The 23,539-nt window shown below is 44.4% G+C and overlaps 1 protein-coding gene across 1 annotated transcript in view; it reads left to right on the forward strand.

Annotated features, from left to right (window-relative positions):
• Positions 1–23,539, forward strand: part of MACO1 (macoilin 1) — a 69,226-nt gene that overhangs the window by 5,809 nt on the left and 39,878 nt on the right. The window contains exons 2-6 of the mRNA XM_075552605.1: positions 12,816–12,957; positions 14,200–14,326; positions 18,149–18,272; positions 20,751–20,929; positions 22,131–22,632. Of these exons, the coding sequence (XP_075408720.1) occupies positions 12,816–12,957; positions 14,200–14,326; positions 18,149–18,272; positions 20,751–20,929; positions 22,131–22,632 (1,074 nt within the window). The remainder of the gene's footprint in view (positions 1–12,815; positions 12,958–14,199; positions 14,327–18,148; positions 18,273–20,750; positions 20,930–22,130; positions 22,633–23,539) is intronic.

Below are 23,539 nucleotides of genomic sequence, written 5' to 3' on the forward strand. Positions count from 1 at the left end.
GCCTCTTAAAGCACTTTGGTCATCTCGCTCGGCTTTACCTTCTACAATGCTGGATCTGACCTGAACGAGCTAAATTCTTTATTGTTTAGAGAGATGTTGGGGCAGGAAGCAAGGATAATGGAAAACTTGAGGTGCAGTCCAATAAGGCCTGCTATATGAGGCCTTCATGAAATGCATGGACTAGAATGTCGGTGTTTAGTTTTTGTAGTAGGTAGTGTACTACCTTTCTTTTTTTAGAAGGGCACTTCCAACTCTCATTGATCAGTCTTCTTGTGTGAGTGGTCTTGGCAGTGTTCTTTAGTTAGATCTTTTGAAAAGCCCCATAAATTGCTGCTCCTGAATTGATGGGGGGGGGGGGGGGAGGAGGGGGAACATGATCCATCTCAGATTATTTGCTTAAAAGCTTGCTGTTTTGCCAGCAATAGTCATCTCTTTTTCACAGGGGTTCCTTGTGACCCTTCTTGACCCTCAAGGGTTTGGAGAGGCATTTTGCTGGCAGGTTTCATCATCCAGGTGCATATTTGGGACATATAAGAAGATACACCACCTATCTTATGGAGTCGGGAGGGTCAGACAGAAGTTTTCACAAATATAATTAAGACCACCAAGTGAAATGCTGTAATTGCCATACTTTCTTGTTGCCTGGGAATGCCCCTTCTCCTCCTGGTCTCCCACCTTCAGGCACATGCACATGCTCTGGAAACTTTATAAAAATTAATGTTTGAGAAAATTCTTTCAGGCCACATAGCTTCTACTTGACATTTTAAATTAACTGGCATCACCTTGACCTTTGCTCATCAACCTTCTGAGGTACCTAGTCTCCCCAGCCCCTTGAAACCCCTTCAGATAGTTACTGGCCTTTATTCCTTTGTGTCCCCCCCCACCCCCCGCCCAGCTGCCCATAAGACCACTCTGCTCACTTGAGTCATGGGATTGGTAGTCAGTGGGTTGAAGAGGTACAACTAGTCCATTTTGATATGTGTGTAGGATACACAGGTGCATTTTTGGCCTACTTAGTACAAGAGAAGCAGCTAGAAATACTCGTTTTGTTTTTAAACGATATTATTACTCTGTTCGTCTGCACGACACTTTTGGAAACCAAGTAAAGGGCTCAGTACTGAAGGCAGCCCTTGGCCTATCTGACACTTGAGTGCCAGCAAGAATGAGCAAAGCAACCATTCCTGTGTCGGTGAGAGTCGTCTTGCTCAGATGTGTCAGAATTGTTGTCTTTTTCTAAACATTTCATTGTGTTTCTGACTTTTAAAAGAGCGAGCTCTGATTTTTAAGTTACCGATCTTCTCTATTACAGTGACAGTCCAAGTGTGTGCTATAGTTTTTTTTTCTATAAAGCCTATTAGACGATTATTTTTTTCTGCAGAGCTCAGTGTGTGTTATGAATGACGTTTATGAATTCGGAGTTTGCCAATTAAGGTGCTCAGCGTTGGGGGGAAGTGGAGAAAGCGCTGACACACTGTGGGAATTGCACACAATGCCACAAAACACTTTGTGTGTAAATTGCTAAAAGGGAAACCAGTTTACTTGGTCAGTTTTCACCTAAATCACAATACAATTTTTTTTAAAGTCACGGATTGTGTTTGGCTTTTTAAAATAAGGTGGTGAGAATGTTACTCTGTTTTAAAGTATGCCTGCTCAGCTTTATACAAATCGGATTCTTTTGGATAATTGAAATATGTCTAACTTGACCATGTCTGTAAGAAGAGGTATGAAGGGAACAGTAAGATCTCCCGTGTTTATCACACAAGGTGAGGAAGTCTAGACTGGTGGATAAGCATGTAGGCAGGTATTATTTGGATTCAAATATTACCTCTGACACCGGCTAGTGAATGTGATCTTGAGCCATTTTAAAGCCCAGAGTATAACCATATCCCTGTCGTCTAGTCGATTCTGACTCCTAGTGACCCTGTAGGGCAGAGTAAACTGCTGGACACCTTCATGGGCGCAAACAGCCTCATCTTTCTTCTGCAGAGTCACTAGAACCACCGGCCCTTTGGTTAGCGGAGCAGACCTTAATCCATGGTGCCACCAAGGCCCCGAGGATAATATTGCCAACTTTATAGAGGAAGGATCGCTGAGATAAGGCACTTAAAATACTTAACGCAGGGCACGGGCACAGAGGAATTGTTCAAAAGGGTTTGCTGTGGCTGCTATTGGGTCCATGTTCATTAGTCTATGTCGTCCAGAGTCTTGATAGCATAGTCATGGTGACGAGTTGGGCTGCTAAGTACAAGGTTAGCAGTTCTACCCCATGCTATGGGGTACCTGTGAGTCTGTGTGGACTCGGTGGCGGGGAGTTTATGTAGCCCAAGTCAGAGGATTGGCTTCATTTTCCCAGGTGAGGAAAGAGCCTGCTGGAAGTTTAGTTACCTAATGGGGAACCGTATCTCTCTGTCTGCAAAGCCAATCTTTTTGTCTCATTGTATTGTGCTATCTCATCCTTCTGAATGGTACTTGTGTGCATTCATGTGACCCTCTCCAGCTTGCCACTCTTAAGTAGGGCAGGTGCCAGTACCTTCCCTTTCCAGATGAAGCAGAGCTACAGGTCCCAGGAATATCTTGTCCACAGCACTGGCCCTTCTGCTTCTCAAAACAGGAATTTCTTCTCCATTAAAAAAAAAATCAATAAAACCCTGACAACATAATGTAAAATGTGATCCTGAACCAGGACTTCTATTAGTTCTTTTTCAGAGACCCTTGTGAGATAATGAGTGAAATTTAAATAAGGTCTAGATTAGGTAATAGTTCTGTATCAGTGTTTGTTTCCTAGTTTTAGTAGTTATAGAAGAAAATGTCATTGTGTTAGGAAATTTAGGAGTAAAAGGGGCATTATGACTGTAATTTACTTTGAAGTGGTTCAGGAAAGGAAACACCCAACGATATGCATACACATACTAGCGGGGAATGATACATGAACTTGGTATAAGATTATGATTTATGGAATCTGAGTGAAAAGTATAACGGATTGCATTTTTTGGTAATTTTTCTCTGAAATTATTTCAAGCTACAAAATAAGAAAGATCCAATATAACAGATAAGATAATAGTAATTTTCAGTAGTCCTGCCTTGAGATGATGGTGCTTACATAATATGTACCTATCACCCAACTGAAATGAAACCCACTGTTATCCAGACAGTTCCAATTTACAGCGACCTCAAAGGAGAGAGCTGACTTCCTCCTTAGGGCTCCCGAGACTATAAATCTTTATGGGGCAGACGGTCTCATTTTCTTGAACCACATGAAACAAGCATGCTAGGATTCTATTTGATGTGGCAGTGTCGTGGCCGCTCCCCTCTGCTTCTCTCCCACATCCAGATCTACCTCACTCCTTCTGTGTCGGATTCACACCATTCTTTGTGGTCGCCAGCTCCAGACTCTGCCCTCAACGGTGCCCTGCAGCCTGCTCGCTCTCAGTTCTTTGGTTTTCTTTCCTATGAAATGCCAATAACTGCCCTGTCTGTGTCACAGTCGTGAGAATAAGATGAGAGAAGTAAAAAGAGCAAGTGTTGATATAAATGTAAGGTGTGATTAGGTAGATAATGATATTTGAGAGGATACAAAGACATGTCCGAAGGGGCACCCCAAAAAACTGGAATAAAGCTCTGCTAGGTGGAGCTTTCGTAGTATGCATTTTTCGCACTGGGTGAGCATCCATCAACTTGCTCTGAGTTAGTGCACCCAGTGGTGTCTTCTGGGAAGGTTCTCTGATCACAGTGAATTTTTTCGTGAAAGCAGTTATGCTGAAACCTTGATTTTTGTGATGGCAAATTTAAGAGAACAGTGTGCAGCTGTGTAATTTTGTTTGGGGGCGGGGGGGGGGGAATGCCGCAGATACTGTTGTGATGTTGAACACAGCTAACAAGGACAGCGCTATGGGAAAAACTTAAGTGTACAAGTGGTTTTCTCATTTCAAAAAAGGTGAAATGTTGATTGATGATAAACCTCATTCTGGATGGCCATCAACTTCCCAAATGGACGAAAATGTCGACTCATAGTGCATTCAGAATTCATTCCACCAAGTCAGACTGTTAATCAAGCTTTCTATTTAGAGGTTCAGAAAAGATTGCCTAACAGTGTGCAACATAAAAGGCCTGATTTGTGGCAGACGGGGCACTGGTTTTGCTACCACAACAATACACCTGCTCATGCAGCCATCTCAGTGCACCAGTTTTTGTCAAATAACAGCTTGCCTGTCTTGTTCCACACACCTTACTCACTTGTTCTCGCTCTGTGTGACTTCTTTTTATTTCCACGAATGAAGACAGACTTGAAATGACAGCGATTTGACAGTGTAGAAGAGGTGAAGAAAAAAACAAGGGAGGTGCTATCAGCTATCCAATCAGATGAGTTTGAAAAATGTTTCCAAGAATGGAATTATAGATTTGACAAATGTGTTAAGTGTAATGGAGAGTACTTTGAAGGTGATAAGGTTGTTTTGTGAAAAAATTTAAATACATAGCTTTGGGAGGGGTGGGGAATTCCCATTGTGGGGGGTGGGTGACACCCTCTCCTATAAAAGGAATTTCTAAAACAAGGTTAAACAGGACTTTTAAGACCTGTGGGTTGTTTATTCTCAACTGTTTTGCTACTTTGGCCCTCCTCATCCCAAACTCCACAGACTCCATGCTGTTGACAGTAGTTTTTGAGACAGAAATGGGAAAAGCTCCGGAGTTCCAGTCATTGCACGAGGTCACAGCACGTATTCTTGCCAGCTCTGCGCCCTGTGCGGTCCTGTATCAAAGTGCAGTGCCACTGTCTCTGGTGCTCTCTGTCCTGGGGGCTTTCTTTGCTTTTAATCTGGCGTGTTTCACTCTGTGAGGTTTGTCACTGCATTGACTGTGTGTGTGTGTGTGTGTGTGTGTGTGTGTGAGAGAGAGAGAGAGAGAGAGAGAGAGAGAGAGAGAGAGAGAGAGAGAGAGAGAGAGAGAGACTGACTCTAGAAGAGCTCTCTTTGCAGTCTGCAGGAGGCCTAGAATAGACGGGGAAAGAAGTGTGGCCCAGCTTGGATCTTCTTAACCATTTCCCCTTCACCGGGTCCTATGCCAGGCGGTGTGACTGTAGAATGGGCATTGAGTTCAGTGAAGTTTATGTTGAGGTTCATGCACAAGTTTCTCTAATCTAGCATTGCTCAAATGTTTTTTTGTCTGAACAATTGTCTCTTACAAGTGACTGAGATCTTTGGTTTATATGGGCTTCTATTTACTAATGTATACTGTATTGGAAATTACAGCTGAAAACTTTCAAAACAGTTATTGAGTCATTTAAGAATAACGATAATACATGCGTTGTATGATAATATTATTTCTTTTTTTTGGGGTAATATTATTTCTTAAGGAAGATATTTTTCCAAAGTTAAAAAAAAACGCAGTGAGGAGAGGGATGGTTTTGTGAGTCTGCACACCTCTTGAGTGCCTTTCACGGAAGCTTTTTGCAGGGCCCTGTTGCAGGTAGAGCCAGTAGCAAGGTGACCGGTTTGGGATGGTAATCTGGCCCCAGAACAAGGCTGATGGGAATAATTTCTTCAGAATGAAGAATACAGCCAGGAGATGGGAGCAGGTCCACCATAATTCCTCGGGCTGAAGGTTGTCGACATTGTTGTGCCCAGACACCTTGTGCATCGGCTCACCCCTCCCTTCAGTGCAGATGTGTGCTCCTGTTGGTGCGTGTCAGGCCATTCCTTAAGGGGAAGGAAGATACTGTGCTGGCCACTGAGGATAAAGCAGGAAACGGACCAGGCAATGCCTCTGCTGTCATGGACTGTACAGCAAAATGACCTAAAACATCGCCTAAGGATTATGGTAATGAAATGCCCTCATGGTGCAAGGTGCTCTGTGGGCATACAGTGGAGATGCTTCAGCTTGGGGTCAAGACAGCTTTTTCTTTGAGGATGCTCCTGATGAGTACTGAAGGTTGAGAAGCCATGGAAGGGCTTCATTTAGTTTAAATTGTGGTAAGGTTAGAGGCCTTGCCTGTGAATTAGGAGTGAGTAAAGAAATAGCCAGGTACAGTTGGAATGCTTCCCATTGAGGGGTGGATGGCTAATAGTGTGGAGATAGTACTGTTGATCACGTCAGAGCCTTCTTTGTGGGGCATTGTGAACTCCAATGGGTTCGCCGTGATCATGAGAGGTCTACCTGTAGACAGTACTTCTCCAATCTTAGTGTACACACAATTGACCTAGGAATCTGGTTCAAATGTAGGCTTAGATTAAGTAGACCTGGGGCCTGACATTCTGCTTCTCTGGCAAGTTCATAATGATTCTGATGCTGCTGGTCCACACACCGTACCTTGAGCAGCAAGACCACAGATTGCAACATGGTCAGTGGGAGACTTTAAAACACAAAGATTCTGACTCAAGTGACTCTAGAGAACAGAGTAGAGCTGTCTCTGGGGTTCTTCAGGGGTGCAGATCTTTATGGAAGCAGACCACCACGTGTCTCTCCCTCGGAGTAGCTGGCAGGTTTGAACTGCTGACTGTTTTGTTTAGCCGAGTGCTTAACCACTGTGCTACCAGTTTGCCTGATCTCCAGTAGGGAGAAGTATTCGATAAAACACAACAAGCAGTTGGGACGCAAAGTGTCCTGCTGCCTACTGAACACTGAAGTTGATTCCAAGCACTTGGCATTACACAGGGGACAGAAAAGCTAAGGATTGAGATGGGTGCCACTAGCATGAAAATCAAATAAACTCACTGCCCTTAACTCGATGCTGGTTCATAGTGACCCTAGAGGACAGGGTAGAACTGCCCCTGTGAGTTTCCGGGAGTGTAACTTTTTACAGGAGTAGAAAGCCCATCTTTCTCATGCAGACCGCCTGGTTGTTTCGAACTGTAGACCTTACAGACCCAGGGCTCGTGCCAGTGAGTATTCCAGAACCATTTGTGTGGTGAGGACGAAGAGAACTAGGCCATTAGTTTTCCTAGGTAAAAGGGCAGGCACTGAGGATTGATGGCCACCCTGTAGTAATTATGTGGGCCCCAGAAAATTATTTCGGTGACAAGCTGCTAGAGATACTGGAAAGGAGGTACACTTTACTTGGAAACAGAATAATGTTCAATACTACTTCTCGTTAATCATGGATGATGGAACCATAGAGAGTATTACTAAATGGATCCAGGTAACAAAACGGTGGTAAGTGGCTAAGGTAGGAATCGAGTGGGAGTGGGGTGTGTGGAATCATCTTCTGTTCACATTGACTTTGAATGATAGTTAATAATGACTTTGAAAGAACTCCATCAAGCCTGATGATTACCGATATCTTCTCTTTATTTCACTGGCACCCAGAGTAGAAGCCTATAGTACTGTCAAAAGACTTTGCCGGCTTCAATGGAGCAGTATGGGAAATACAGCTTTTTGCGGCAGTTCTGCTGTAAGACTGTTGAAGATGTTTTAGAGCATTTTAGCAAATTTATTTGGATTACAGAATTCAAGTAGCCTCAGATTTCCCCATAAACCCTATCATGAGCTGTGTACATAAAAACATTATATAAATCTTGTATTCCTTGTGGTTTACAGTAAATCATTTGGAACGTTGTGCTGGCTGGTACCCTAATTAATATTCTCCTCCTTTACGTGTCACCTCCTTGGACTTGCAAAATCTCTTGACCTTCAGAGCATGACGGAGAGGAGTTCCTTTCAGCGTCTGCACTGATGAACATCCATTTGTCAGTTTATTTCTCGTTGGACACCGTTTATTGTCAGTGGGCTGAAGGGTTCCAGCTCAGATCATCAGTTTCATGCCGAACCCTTTGAGCCGACTTCTCCCGCCTCATTCGTGCAGTCCCCGCGGTGTGACATCACCCACCTCACTTCTGTTTTGCTCTTCCTGTTTCCCTCCTTCCTCCTTTCCTAACCCTTCTGAACTTTGCCCTTGCTGCCTTTTGATCTCAAATGATTGAGTATTGTAAGGTGTGCATACTGTATTAGTGTTGTTCCCTTATAGATCAATCTGTCTATTGTTTAGCTGAAAATTGAGCCCGGGGTTGGGGGGGCGGGGCGTCCATGTCTGTGTGTGTGCGCACACCTGCGCATACATGGAGTGACTAAGGGCCACGTCTCAGGGCTTCCATGAGAAGCTTGATCTTTTTTGAATGGTTTTGCATTTTGTTCTACAGTTTCTTCCCACTCTGTTCAGGCGATCTCCTTCACAGCAGTTGGTAGCAGAGACCCTGCACCTTCTAGTTCATGTGGTCTCAGGTCATACAGCCCGATGTTTGGGTGGTGTATTAGTTTCCTGGACTAATTGTTTCCATGTGTGTTTGATTTCATTACTGTTCTCTCCTCTAGACATGGACAGACCAATGTTTGCACCTTAGATGACTGCTTGGCTACTCAACAAAGTAGAATGTAGAACAGCGTCTTTGTGGATGAGAACATTCATTTTAGATTACTTGTCTAGCTTTTGTACATATTAGGTAAGATATAGAGGGTTCAGTGACCATGCAATCGGGCAGCTGTCTTAAACTTGGAAGGTAAGACTCTGTAAAGGCCGAAATGACTCAATAAAATTAGAAGCCTGGTCCATTCTTTGGGCCTTCAGTGTGTGACAGTGTTTCAAAGCTGTGCATAAGGTCACATCCTTCTTGGGGCACGATGATGAGACTGCATTGTCTGCACATGCTGTCCAGAGAGACCAGCCCCTGGGGAAGGACCTCATGCTTGGTAAAGTGGAGGGGCAGCGACAAAGAGGGAGACCCTCTACGAGATGGCTTGACAGTGACTGCCACGGTGGGCTCAGGCCGAGGAGCAGTTGTGAGGATGGCGCAGGGCTGCTGTGTGTCGTTCTGTTGTTGCACATAGGGTTGCTGTGGGTCAGCAGGGGCGTGATGGCACCCGGCAGCAATAACAGACCAGGCCAGACCACCTTTGCGAATTACCGTGTGCGTTATAGGAAGGGCGCGAGTAGGGCCCATGTGTGTGAACGACCATGTTTCCTTGGAGATCTGCACTCGACACCGTGGTTCCATGTGCTGCCGTTCTTTGGCTGAAACGATTCACTACGGATGCAGCACTGTGGCCGGTGGCGAGGCTGGGCTCCCGCCAGGCTCTGGCAGAATTTGGGTCAGTGAGCAGTTGTAGTTGTACCTTCTCCACCTGGGAATCTGGTGAAGACTAGACAGGCCTGAGGTAGTTCCTCCCCACGGTCGCACTCGGCTGCATTCCGGAGACGGCCCCATGCAATGTTGCAACCAGGACAATAAACACATCTTCAAGCCATTTTATGAAAAACCCTTGAAAAGTGGAGAGTCCGTTACTATTGTTCCTTCTTCAAAACCCAGAAACATACTGCTAGAAACAAAAGAAAACACACTTTTAATTTCAATGCAAAGCCGCTTGGAAATCTAATGTTAGTCTGGATATGTGCTCCTGAATGCCTGTGCGAGTCAGTTATTGTTTCAATGAAATGTGCGTTGCTTTCCAATGGCTAGTGACAGATTTAACACGCCAGTGAGACTGAGGGCCGGCCCTCATTGGGCCAAAAGAACCTTGTGGGAGAAACCAGAAGGTGGGATCGAGGATTCAAGCCTGTGCTGTCTGCTTCGCCCTGGGCTGCATGACTGCAGGAACCCTGGGAAGAGAAACTTACTGCTGTCAAAGAGCCACTGGAAATCCACCCTGGTTGACAAGCTGTTTGTATCCTGGATGTTTGCTCTCTCTCTCTTACCTTATGACTTTCAAGAAGACAAAAAAGTCCCCAATGGTGGATACTGCTTTGGTTTCTCTTCCCAAGTATGGAAGTCCTTTTGTCCCTTTCTAGATTGTATTTCAAAATTATGTATTAAAACTCTTGATTTGGGTAATACATAACACGGACAGTTCATTCAAGTGCATCAGTGTTGCAATATTTGTGTTGCAAACCATCATGCAAAAACTTTAGCCCATCTCAAAGTGAATGTAGTGTTTGTATCCAGTTTATTTTAGGACCCCTTTTTAATGGCTCAATTTAATCTGCTCTAAAGTGGACAAGGTTAGAAGCCACTGTCGCATGGATCACGATTCCTGGTGACTCCACCTGTGTGAGGGGACTGTGCCCCACAGAGAGCTTTAATGCTTTGTCTCCCGCTTAATACTGTGTTTCAGTCCTCAGCCAGCAAATTCTCCTCTGGTGATTCCATGACACTGGCTATGGTCTTCACCATGTGGGAGGCTTCTCATTATTACTGTTTTGGTGGTTCTATGTCCATTAATCTCGTTTCCCTGCCTCCCCCCTCCTCTTTATAAAAAAGTTGTGGCTGACTGATTTCATTAAGCTGATTTTCAAAAGGAGCATGGTGCTTATGAGTGATCTACATTACAACCAAGCCCACGTCCATCAAGTTGCTTCCAACTCAGTGCCACTATGCACTGCTTCCAGGCCAGCAGTGAGAGGAAGATGAGGCTACCTCACCACGCTCTACCGCCTCAGGGTTGCTGTGAGCCCTTGGAATTGACTCATTGGCAGCTGGAGATAGATATTCACTTAGATGCCTTTCCAAGGCCACACTCAGTGCCTTCGAGTCTCTGCTACTCAGAGTGCCCTGCGTGCAGGTATCTGTTAACATACTTGTCTACACACACACAATGGCACATATTTTAAACTTCTGTATACCATATCAATTACAGGTCTGTTTTACCTTTTAGTGATGTTGTTTATCTGTGCCACACTGTGTACGCTTCACTTTCATGTCACGTTACCTTTCCAATCACTGAAACCAGCAAGTGGCTGCTAGCTAGAGAGTGTCATAGGGTTTTTAGGGGTTGGTTTTTAAGCAGTCGGTTGCCAGCCCTTTCTTCTGAGGCACTTCTCTTGGTGTTAGTGGGTGTGCTAACCTTCCGACCCGCGGCAACTGCATGTGAAGCAGTTGGCGTGCTCCGTAAGATTTCCGTGGTTGTAATTAATCTTTACCAGAGCAGGCATCTAGCTAGCTAGTGGGTTTGTTTGACCTGCCAGCCTTTCTGTTCATAGCCAGCTGTTGAATCGGCACCTTTTGACCAGGTGAGGAAACACCCATTGCTGCCAGGTTGCTTCTCACTCTTAAAGGCCTCCTAGGGCAGAGGGGATCCAACTGCCGCGTCGGAATCCCACGGCTGTTATCCTTCCTTCCCGAGGCAGCCAGCCACCTGCTTCTCCCACTGAACTGCTGGGGGGTTCGAACCTCGAATCTAGTGGTTAGCAGTCCAGTGTTACCCTGCAGCTCCACCAGGCTCCTGCTCAGGGTTCAAGGAAACCCTCACTGCCATTGAGTCAGTCCTGACTCACAGCATCCCTGTATGACAGAATACAACTGCCCTGTAGGTTTCTGAAAGAGCCCTGACAGCACAATGCGTACTCATTGGGAGGCTTAACTGCAAGGTCAGCAGTTCGAAACTACCAGCTGCTCTGAGGGTAAAAGATGAAGCTTTCTCTCCTGTAAGAGTGACAGTCTCAGAAACCCACAGGGACAGTTCTACCCTGCCCTGTAGGGTCCTTTTGAGTAGGCATCCACTCAACGGCTAGGAGCAGAACCTCTCTTTCTCCCAAGGAGTAGCTGGTGGGTTCTTCACTCCTCACCTTGGGTTAGCCGCCCAGCATGTGACCACCACATCACCAGAGCTCCTTTGTCAGGGTTATAAAACCCCAAACTCGCTTCCATTGGGCCGATTTGTGGGGGCCCTACAGGACAGGGTAGAATTTCCCTGTGGGCTTCCAAGTCTGTAACTCTATGGGAGTAGAAAGCCTCCTCTTTCCCCCTGCGGAGCAACTGGAGATTCCGAACTGCTAGTCTGGTTAGCAGCCCAGCCCCATGCATAACCACTATGCCACTAGGGCTCCTATGTCAGGGTTAAGGACGTAAAATTTAGGGGCTTAATAATAGAATTGGAAGACATCTGTTATGTAACCAATCAGCTAGACTTTTAGATGATATGAAAAATCGTTTTCATCCATGTCTTTTTTGAGGGAGCCCCAGTGCTTCTGTGTGAGGTCATCGGATCAAACTCACCAGCTGCTCCACGGGAGAAAAATGAGGCTGTCTGCTCCCATGAAGACTGAACAGTCTCGGAAACCCAAAAGAGCAGTTTTACTCTGTCTTATATAAGTTCTTCTTTGTCACTATGAATCGTAATCTACTTCATGGCAGTGGGGTTACCCAATTTTGACCTCTGCTGTGGTAAGATATGCCCTGACCAGCTTGTCACAGTGATTACTGTTCATACTGAATAGGCAGGCACTTGCATCTCAGAGCAAGGCCTGATAGAGATTTTTGTGCCCTCACGGCCCCTAGTAGTGATTGGCAGCTGCTCCTTAAATTACTCTCTGTCTATTTTGAGAAGCCATTTGAGTTGCGTTTGTTTGGTGTAGATGAATACTATAGAGAGAGGCAAGAGGCGAAAGGAAAAAACGATGGAATTCTTCAAGCATCTAGGGATGTGCATCGAGAACTTCAAGCACTCTGTGAACAGATGTAGCGGGGTGGAGGAACAGCAAATTTGAAGCCTTTCAACCATGACATTTTCTTCTAATGAAGAACAGCTTGAAGGCTGTAATTTTGAGAGTGTTGCAGTATTTTGAAGTCAGACACTTAGCACATTTTTAAATAGTGGTGAGATTAAAATCTTTCCCCTCTTAAATGGAATCAAGCATTTTTGGTCATCCTCTTGTCTTGGTAGCCGTGGAGCCCAGAATGCCAGAGCTTCCCAAATGCAGGCGGACCAGGCAGCGTCTCTTTGTACCCATTCTCCCATTATTCCCATGGTTTGTGCAACCTCCCCTCCCCTTTAAGCATAAGCAGTGTTTAAACAGAAATGACCTTGGATTAATTCTTAATTTTTGTATCTTACAGTACATTTTTATACCTGAAATTCCTGGTAGTGTGGGCGCTTGTCCTCCTGGCGGATTTTGTCCTGGAGTTCCGATTTGAGTACCTGTGGCCGTTCTGGCTTTTCATCAGAAGTGTCTATGACTCCTTCAGATACCAGGGCCTGGTATGTCACTGATGCACGCTGTCCAGCTCCCTCCAGGGAAACGTTCGTTGGCTTTGAGTGAAGTTACTGAGTGCCTGTGTGACTCTGTGGGCTCTGTGGGTTGATACTGGCCTCCGAGGCCCGTTTCGCCTCCTCTCTCCTCCTTAGAAGCGGGGTTGCCGTGGGGAGCAGGACTGTGGCAGGGAGACACCGGGAGGAGGGGACACTACTGAGTCTCCGCAGTCTCACTGGGGAGCACTTTCAGCTGCAGTTAGGGTCCTCGCACACAGCGACCTCAGGCCCCGTTTATCCTCTGAATTGTCGAGAGCTCCAGGGAGCCTTTGTTGATGGGGATTATGTTACATCTGTCCATGTTTACTGCGTTTCAAATGAGTAAATTTCTCACAAGTTAATATCAGTGATATTTTAAAAACGAAAAGTAATTATCTCCTGTCCCTTTTCCCCCAAATAAAAGAAATTAACTCAAGTGATTCTCTTTTTGGAATCTCTAATATCTGTGTTCATCGAAGACAGCAGGATTCAGAGTTCCCTCTATTAGAACATGTCATGAAGCTTCTGAATGACACTGCCATACTTCAGAGAAAAAAGGCAGAAAACATCTTTATATTGTTGCAAGGCCTGCATTTTGAATCCTCATCTCCTGTATTGAGAACCACTGGTTAGGTGAGGGCCCAGGCCGGGGCTTGTTCAGTTAAGCTGTTCTCTTGCACCCTTCTGCCCACCCTCCACTCGAATCCCAGCCTTTAGATGGTTCTCATCTTCTATTGGCAGGGCCCAGAAGGAGGCTACGTCATTAAATGATGTATTAACATGATCATAGTTCTTACTTAGATTTTGATTGGCCTGTGCCCCAGGAGGTCTGTCCTTTAAGAATAAGGTTCTTGGGGAGCAGTTAAACATGAGAGAGCAACCTTTTTATGTTGAAATCCCACTTTGAGTTAACTCGCCAGTGGCATCGGAATGAACTCACTGTTCATTTGTTCCGGTCCAATTTGGATTCATGGTTTGAGGTCTATAAATGGTATTGCTCTGCGAAGTTAAATAATCACTAGTTGCATGCCTAGCTTTTAAATGTATTTAGGTTGATTTTAAATATTTAAACGTTCCTGTTCTTAAATGGCTCTCTGGTATTGCGCAGTAGTTTCAATAGTTTCAGAGATGATATTTGATACATTTTTAACATCCACTGCTAGAAAGGAACAAGTTCTAAGACTTTTTAATCTTGTTTTTTCTTCCCTTTAGGCTTTCTCAGTGTTTTTTGTTTGTGTAGCATTTACGTCAAATATAATATGTCTGCTGTTCATCCCCATACAGTGGCTATTTTTTGCTGCTAGCACATACGTATGGGTCCAGTACGTATGGCACACAGGTAAGTCTTACCGATGTCTTTGATATATGGAATCAAACTTTGTAATGTAATTTTTTCAATTAAACTATTTAGAGCTGAGTTCAAGTGGGCATTTGAAAGTTGCCTTTTCTTAATAGATTGTAATCTACTTCTTAAAATATATGAATAAAAATTTTATCTTCATGGGATACCGTCTTGATTGTAGGCATATCGACTACTGAACCTAGGTGTACTAGATACCCATTAAAAATAAATAGTGATTGCTATTTGGGTAGGCTTGAAGACAGCCACGTGCAAGTAGGAAACGTGTCCCTGCATTTCAGTATTGGAAGGAACACCAAAGGTCGTCTAGTTGAACCCGTGGCACAGACTGAAATCTTGGCACAGGAATCCCTGCCATGTGGTGCTTCTCTGTCTGATTGAAAACCTACAGGGACAAGGAACTTACTCCGTTCCTGGCACCTTCTTCTCTTCTGTGCAGCTATAGTAGTTCTTGGCCATACTGAACCCAAACCTTCTTCCTCACGTTTCTGAGCCAATAGGCCTCAGTTGTTTCTGAATTTCCTCATCTCTCTGAGGTTCTAAAGAGGCTTTCCCGAGGAAAATCTATAGGAATGCACAAACAGTTTCCTCAGAATTTTATCGGGCTACAGGTCACACCCTAGAGTTCAAACCGTGGATGCCGGCATTAGAACCACACTGCATGAGTGTAACGTCTCTTCCATATTAACATTTGAAAAAGAATTTTATTGGGGGCTCTCACAGCTCAGCACAATCCAGCCCACTCCTCCACAGGCAAAATAGCTCTGTGGTTTCATCAACTTTTCCTTGTGTGGTATTTTAAGTCTTTTTACCGTTTCGTGTAGGAACCCTAGTGGTTTAGTGGTTACCTGTTGGGCAGCAATCCTCAAGGTCAGCAGTTTAAAACCACTAGCCCACCCCATGGCAGGGAGGGAGAGGGCTTCCTACTCCCATAAAGAGGTGCAGTCTTGGAAGCCCACGGCCAGTTCTGCTCTGGCCTGTAGGGTCACCATGAGCCGGCATCGACTCAGTGGCAGGAGTTGAATTCCTAGTGGTGCTCTAGCCTTTGTGAGCAGACCTCCACAGCTTCTGTTACGCCAAACTACCATCAGGGAGCTGTTGTGACAGCTCCGGGCCCCCGGGAGAGCGTGAGTGTGGTAGGCACTAGGATGTGAGGATTGGCCCACAGAGCATCACGTTTGGCGACACGTTTGGCTGCACGAAGCTGATTGTTAAGTCCAGCTGCCACCACTGAGAGCACACTAGTAAGGGCTCTCTGGGGCAGCAGTCAGCATCTTCTCAGAGCTGCTCAGAGGGTGATGTTCACCCACGGAGCACTTTAAAGTATCTGGTACGAGCGTGGCGTTCTCCGTAGTTAGTATTCCCCTGAGTCTGATTTGGCTTACAGGCTCGTGTGAAGGTGCTGTGGTGTGCTTTATTTAATTACTGCACATTGCTAGTTGTACTCCCTGGTCCCGGGCCTCACCTTGTAGTGAAAGCCTTCTTTCTCATCACCCCCTGTGTGTCTCCGTTTCCTCTCCACCCTGTGCTAGACGATGTCTGAGAGAGCCATCCAGCCCCAGTCTCATGTGACTGAGGAACTCTGACGATGCCCTGAATTTAATAGATGCCCCAGTAGTTGGAAAGAAACTGCTCACATCAGTGTTGTGGAGCCTCCTGAAAACCAGGTCACTGGGGGCCGCCCGAATGTCATAAGTGTGACTGGCCGCTCTGAGGAAATGAGTTGAGAAATGGGTGTTAAAAGAGTTACACTGCAAAATCTCTTTTAATTTGGGGTGACTGGTGCTTAAAGGAGCCCCAGGGGCGTTCTCGGGTAAGTGTTGGACTTCTGACCTCAAAATTGGTGGTTCAAATCTGCCAGCCACTCTTAGGGAGAAAATAGTTCTTGCATTTTCTTTTTTTATATCTGCTTTCAAAGATTTACAGCCCTGGAAACCCTCTGTACGGTCTCGATGAGTTGGAATCGACTTGGTGACAGGGGGTTTGAATGCTTAAAAAGACAAACAAATAAACAAACAAACATTTTGTTCTTACTGAACCAGACAAATATGAGTGTAACCTTTTTAACTTGAGGTTACTTTTCTTCCAGTGGTTAGAATTTAGGGGTTGAAGTGAAATTTTATACGGTTACCAAAAATGACGAAATTATGAGAAACTTCTTTCCCGCGCTGTTAAGAGGGGAACGATAGAACCAGTATACAAAACTGTGATAAAACTTGATTTCTTATGCTTCCTCAGAAGTGCTTTCCATGTGTTGTTTTTTTATAATGGTGGAATTGCAGGCGATTTTTTCTGCATTTGTTCCTAGAAGGTGCTCGCCATAGCTACAGCAGTTTTAGAATGTAGTAGAGGCGAAGGGAATGCAGATTTTTTGAAAATAGTACATTTTGAAATTATTTTGAAAATGCCTTTTCCTGTGAGTTGTTTTTCTTTGTACCCAGTGGGGAGAACTTGGGGGGAGTATGTTAAATGCTATGACTGGGTGAAGCAGTTGGCTGCTTCCCAGAGCTTCCTGTGTCATCTTACTCCACTGACTAGGTCTAAGGGCGCTGGGGTTCAGCAGACAGGAAGACTCTCTGAACTTGGACACAATTTGCTTAATCTCTGGGTCTCACTTTTCTCTTCAATTAAATGAGGAAAGTAGACTAACTGGCCTTTTTTCTGGGTAAAAGATTCTTTGGATTTTCTGTCGTTATCCCAAAGCACCTTAGCCAGTCAGCCCTTCAGGTGCTGGTATTTGCTCCCTCTCCTCTCCTTGGTAATGTTCTTGTCCAAGTCCTTTCAAAAGAGCTGTGCCAGATAAGCACATTCGTAGACACCCAGTTTGTCATGTTCTAACATAGATGTTGTTATTGTAAAAATATATCAACACACTGGACAATGGAGGGATAGCAAACCCATTAGTCATTCCCTACAGATATTGATTCTGAAAGGCCAGGGAAACTCATGCCACAATTTCATTCTATTTATTTTGTTGCAGGTTAAGTTTTTTACTTCCCCTGAAATTTGTTCGTAGTTACACAAGAAGTAGGAGCTTGTTTTTAAGAAAAAAAATTTTGAACAATACTTAAATGTCAGAAAATTAATTTTTGTGGCAAGTCATTCTTAAGCTGATTTTTGTGTGACCCACCATGTCCATACCAATCTTCATTCTTTGAAAAGCTCCATCATTTTATTATATAGATATATCATAATTAAACAATTCCTTGATGCACACTTATGTTAATTCTGAATGCTTACTACTGTAAATAATACTATGGTATTACTTACTTCATATGTTTATCCCAAGACCCTTTTGTATTTCGATAGCCCAGATTCCTAGATACAGAATTTCTAGATCAAATTTGAGAGTGAACCTTTCTCCACACTTGACTATGGAAGTCTGCACATGGTTGTCCTACGAGAGAGGTTAAATTTGCATTTCCTGATGAACAGTAAGCATCTTTCCTAGGATGCTGTTCCCCTCTTTGTGTCCGTCGTGACACGCACGTTTTTCCCTTCAGTTGCCATCTTACTGGTTTGTAGGCACTTTTCTATATTGGGGCCATAAGCCCTTTGTTTTATATATAGTTTGATATTTTCTCCCAGAATATTTGTCTTTAAACTTTGTCTATGATTCCGTAGCACCTTGGTATCTTTCATCATCTACAAAGGTTAGTTTGGATCGAGTTGCTGTGTATTAATTTGTTTGGTTAAAAGTCTTGGCGAAAATTACTGTAGTTGACTGAGCCTCCCAACCCACCTCTTCTGCTCCCTTGGCTGCTGTGTCATTGACCCTCTCTCTCTGCTGCTTTCCCACAGAAAGGGGAGTGTGCTTGCCGACAGTGTCCCTCTGGATACTCTTTGTTTATATTGAAGCAGCAATTAGATTTAAAGACCTCAAAAATTTTCACGTAGACCTTTGTCGTCCGTTTGCTGCTCACTGGTGAGTGTGTTACGTGTTTTTCTAATCTGAAATTTATTTGTCCTTTCCACAAAATTGGTAAATTCAGCTACAGGGTTTTTTTGTTTGTTTTTACATGAGCCCAGAAAGCAGCACAGCAGGTGGTACAAAGCATGAGCCTTCAATTTCGGCCTAAGAGTTTGCCTACCAGCCCTGTGCCTTGGGCACACTGCCTTGCTGGCCTCAGCTCTCCTCCCCACGTTAGCGAGGGCCTATTTTATTTGCCCATGTGAGAGGTGATAGGTATTGTGTTTAGCTTATTGCCAAGCACCTCAGTGCTTGCTATTTTTATTACAATCCTATACTGGCTCAAAAAAGTATGAATGAAATATATGGCTAATGCTTGAAGCTAAAATGAACCTAGAATTTTCTATTTTAAAAACAGTGTTACTACGAGTTTTAAAAGAAATATTTTACTCTGTCAAAGATAATGAATATTAAGATATCATTGTCCATGTTAACTTATCTATAGAACATTAAAAAAAAATAAGTGTGCTTCTTATTTGTATCTTTTGTGGAAATCACACCATAATATATATTTTTCTTTTAAATGTACCAGTTTCAGTTAGCGTTTGTGGCAGAAAGCCAAAATAAACAAGAACAAATGAAGACCAGGCTATTTCTAATATTTTAAAACTCTTTTCACGAACACATAAATTAAATAAAGCTAGTCTATAAAACTTGTCACTTTAAATTTATAGGTGAGACTATATTTAGGCTAATTATAATTGATGAATTTTAATGTTAATGTTAATGAAGCTTAATGGGGATTTGACAGCATTTGCTTTGAAAAGATTAGATATCTTGATGAGGTGAATGCAAATTGTTCGATTTATTCTCACAGAGATTAGAGGTTTAAGTGTAGCTCATGTAGTTTGGTGGTCCATACCAAATGCCGGCACTGGTGGTGATCAGGTTATTTTTAAATGATTCTTGGATTTATATATGACAGGGCACTTGTGAGCTGGCTTCCCAAGACTTGCTGGAGACGGCACCTCTCGGGCAGCAAGAAGTTTAAGTGCATGTAGATACCTGAATTTGACTCAGCCTTCTGGTATTGAAAACCAAGATGTCCTTTTGGTTTTTTTTAACAACTATGTTTATTTGTAGCCACCCATAACATCTCTACCCTGTTAAGAACATACATATGTGTAAGTTCTAACACAAGGCAGTTCTGTGTTTTTAAAAATAAGTGTTTCCTCAAGAAACATTTGGCCACTGGGGTGACCCCTTATAATTAGGAGGAAGACCACCAAAGTCTGATGGGAGGCCTCTGCTTGTGGTCTAGCAGGGGCTGCTGCTCCCTGGGCTGTGGCCACAGGGTTGGACTAGCCTCCTATTTCCACAGCCGGCATTATATTTACTGTATACACTCAAATGTAAGCTGACCCTAGTATAAGCCGAGGTACCTAATTATTACCTGGGAAACCAGAAAACTGATTGACTGGAGTATAAGCCCAGGGTGGAAAATGCAGAAGCTATTGGTGAGTTTCAATAATCAAAACAAGTGAAAATAAAATTACTAAAAATTGAGCCATCAGTGGGGTAATGTATTTAAATATTTATTTTAAATAAAAGGACAACAAGTCATTTAACATTAGTAAACCAGCACAGTAAGTGGAACAGGCTCAACAAAAACAATGATACCTTAAGAGTACTATTCCCTGAGCTCAATCATCAACCAAGCTAAAATGTAAAGAGTTAAAATCCTTCAAAACTGGATTCCTCATCATCATCCGTATCCCAATGCAGAGCTTCAGCTGGTGTGAGGTCATCATAGGCGCTGTCCTCACTGAGATCGCTGTCATCACCATCACTGCTGTCATTTTCATACAAAGCGCAGTCTTCACTGCCATCCATGGCATTACTAATACTACATTTCTGGAAGGCACGTTGCACCATGTCTTCTGGAATGTCTTCCCATGCATCTCGAATCCACTTTGCTATTAACTCTATGTCAGGCTTCATGAAATTTCCTCCTTCTGTTAGTCGGGCTTGACCAGATGACATCCATTCATGCCACATCCTTCGCACACGGTCTTTAAAAGGCTTATTCAGAGATACACGTCGTAGGACGGCTCTGATTGGTTAGATGTGAGTAAACAAACACTCAAAGCCCTGCAGTGTTGCAGGGCTTTGAATGAACAGTGAAGAAAAGGCAATCACCTGCGAGACAACGGGCGCTAGTTCCGTTACCTGGGGGGGAGGGGGGGACCCAGCGAGATGTTACACCTTGCTGGGGTACCACTGACCTGTGTATAAGCCGAACCCCAGTTTCTCAGCACATCTTTTGTGCTGAAAAACTCGGCTTATTCACGAGTATATACGGTATGTATGTGTGACCTGAAGGTTTTCTTCACCTACCATCAACTAGGATTTATTTTTTCATTGTAGAGGTGCTTGTTTGCATAAGTTACTGGGTTTTAACTTAAACCACTAGCTGCACTGTCTTCTTTTTAGTATCGGGTACCCTGTGGTGACGTTGGGTTTTGGCTTCAAAAGTTATGTCAGCTACAAAATGAGGCTAAGGAAGCAAAAGGAAGTGCAAAAAGAGAACGAATTTTACATGCAGCTTCTTCAACAAGCCCTCCCTCCGGAGCAGCAGATGCTGCAGAAACAAGAAAAAGAGGCGGAGGAAGGTAGGTCTTTACTCCAGAGCCGTTGGCTCAGTACACGAGTCATGACAAGTCGGTGTGGAGCCTTTTTCTCTTTGGGGAGAGTTTCTGGGCCTGGGATGGTTAACACGCATCTTCTTGCTTTCTGGGGTTCCTTTTTGGGCCACATTTGGGCACCTCTCCCGGAGTGTGGGTGATTTTATCTGAAGACCATGTGCTTTTCAGTAAGTTTTAAAAATATTTTATTGGTTTTGAATATTTAAAAGTCTGCATTATCAGCAGTGAGATGTTAAAAAATCTATGTGATTGTGTAACTGAAGGAAGCCAGAAGCCAAAGCATAAGCAAGATAGACATGTAGACCAATGTAGAATTGTGACTTCCAAGTTGAAAGTTTCCTGACGAGCGCCCCTATCCTAAGTGCCTCATGGAGTGATACGTGAGCCCTCTCTCATGGGACGTCTCTCTTAGGCTTTTACTCCATAGAACTGCCCATGATACCTGCTTGCTTTGGGTTGAATGTTGGAAGTTTGGTGCCATATTATTAGTTGATCCAAAGTCTTATTTTCTGGCCTGAGGGGTGACAAACATCGTTTCATCCGCTGTAGCCGAGACAGGTAGACCTGATGCAGAATGTTCTTTACAAGTAGCCTAGTAAACGACACAAACTGCCGAAGTCACTACCACTGGTCAGAAAAAGGATAAATGTTCTGGACACTAACATCTCAATTCGTTTTGGATTTCATTTGGCCTCTCTCTTTGCAGTAACTTCCTAATTAGCAGTTTGTTTAATCCAAAGGGTTACAGCCTCTTTGGAAGATGCCTGGGTCCTCTGACTCCAGTGAATAGCAACCAACTCACTCACTGCTGTCACTGCCATGGAGTCGACCCTGACTCACAGGCATGCTAGAGACGAGTTTCATTTGACCGAGAGAGAAAGTATGCCTTCATTTTTAAAAGTCTGATCTTATTTTGAGGGCCCAGACTTAGTGGCTGGCACTTATGAATGATCGCAATTTTCCAAATGTGCCACTTGTCAGACTTACTTGGATTTGCCTTTTGAAGTTAACACGATGCGCTATGGTTATTGCACTTCATGACTTTGCAATTACAGTGAGTTTATAAGCAGAGATGTTGCAGTTTGATTAATCAGCTTCTTTTATGTTCTTTGCAAACTTAATACTCTGGTGTGGTTCTTGTTTGTTTGTTTGGTTTTCGGTATTGTAGCAGCCAAAGGATTACCTGACCTGGATTCCTCGCTCCTTATACACCACAATGGAGGTATCCCGGCCAACAAAAAACTTCCCGCCACTCTGCCAGAGATCGAGTACAGAGAAAGGGGGAAAGAGAAGGACAAGGACGCCAAAAAGCACAACCTTGGAATAAATAACAACAATATCCTACCCCCTGTAGACTCTAAAATACAAGAGATTGAGTATATGGAGAACCATATCAATAGTAAAAGATTAAATAATGATCTTGTGGGAAGTACAGAAAACCTCTTAAAAGAGGACTCATGCACTGCTTCCTCAAAAAATTACAAAAATGCCAGTGGAGTTGTGAACTCCTCACCGCGAAGTCACAGCGCCACCAATGGGAGTATCCCTTCCTCCTCCAGCAAGAACGAGAAGAAGCAGAAGTGCACGAGCAAGAGCCCCAGTGCACACAAGGACTTAATGGAAAACTGTATTCCTAACAACCAGCTGAGCAAGCCAGACGCTCTGGTAAGGTAAGTGTGTGTGCGTGCCCTTGCCAGCACGTGCCAGTGAACTTGACCTAGGTCTTGACACGCGGACATCCCAGCTGGGCCTGTCAGAGTGTTTGTGTGCAGATGCTTTGGCTCTTCCCACTGTGGGATTTGGCATCCTGGTGATTGTTGGCCTTTCCCTGCAGCCTTGACTGCAGTGAGTTTCCCCTGGGTGTTTCCAGTGCTCTGAGTAAGAGTTAACGAATGTCCGTGTCGCTTGCTGCCTGGGCTTCAAACTAGTTCCAGACTGTTCTGTTGTGGCAGATGGAGACAAGGACAGTGTGAGCACCACATGGCCATTAGGGCTCATGTGCTTGGGATTTTGACCTGACAGGGAAACGGGCTGCGGTGGGGCCGCACTCAAAGAGGGCAGCCAGCACACATTGTGGAAAGCCGCGTGGTGGCCGTCATGTTTGAGTGGGCACTGCGCGTTGCCTACTTGAGTCAAAATTGACAGTGTCCTGGGTGTGGTTGCTCTTGACCACGGCCTGTTTCCTCAAAAACACCTCCACGACTGTCAAGTCCATTCTGACTCATGGCAACCCTCTAAGGCAGAGCCGCCCTGCCCCGCCGGGTTCCACAGCTGTAACAATGGGGGGGAAAGGAGTGAGCGGCTGGTGGGCCGCCTCTCACTTTGGGGCTGGAGTCCAAAGTACAAGCGATGGGGCTGCGACCCACGGGCCGCCCTTGTCTCCACTGGGACCGCACCATTTCCACGGTCTGAAGTCCTGCCCGGTTCACCTGGTGGCACTGAGAGGTTCTTCTCTGGCCCGGTCATTGGCTGCTGGCATAGCCAACATTCTTTTGGCATAAGCACAAAAAGAAGACTTTGTGCCCTTTGAGTGTAAACCTGTTATTTGCCAAACAGATACAGAAGGGATGGGGGTTG

Source organism: Tenrec ecaudatus, chromosome 1, assembly GCF_050624435.1.
Source record: "Tenrec ecaudatus isolate mTenEca1 chromosome 1, mTenEca1.hap1, whole genome shotgun sequence".
NCBI classification, from domain to species: domain Eukaryota; kingdom Metazoa; phylum Chordata; class Mammalia; order Afrosoricida; family Tenrecidae; genus Tenrec; species Tenrec ecaudatus.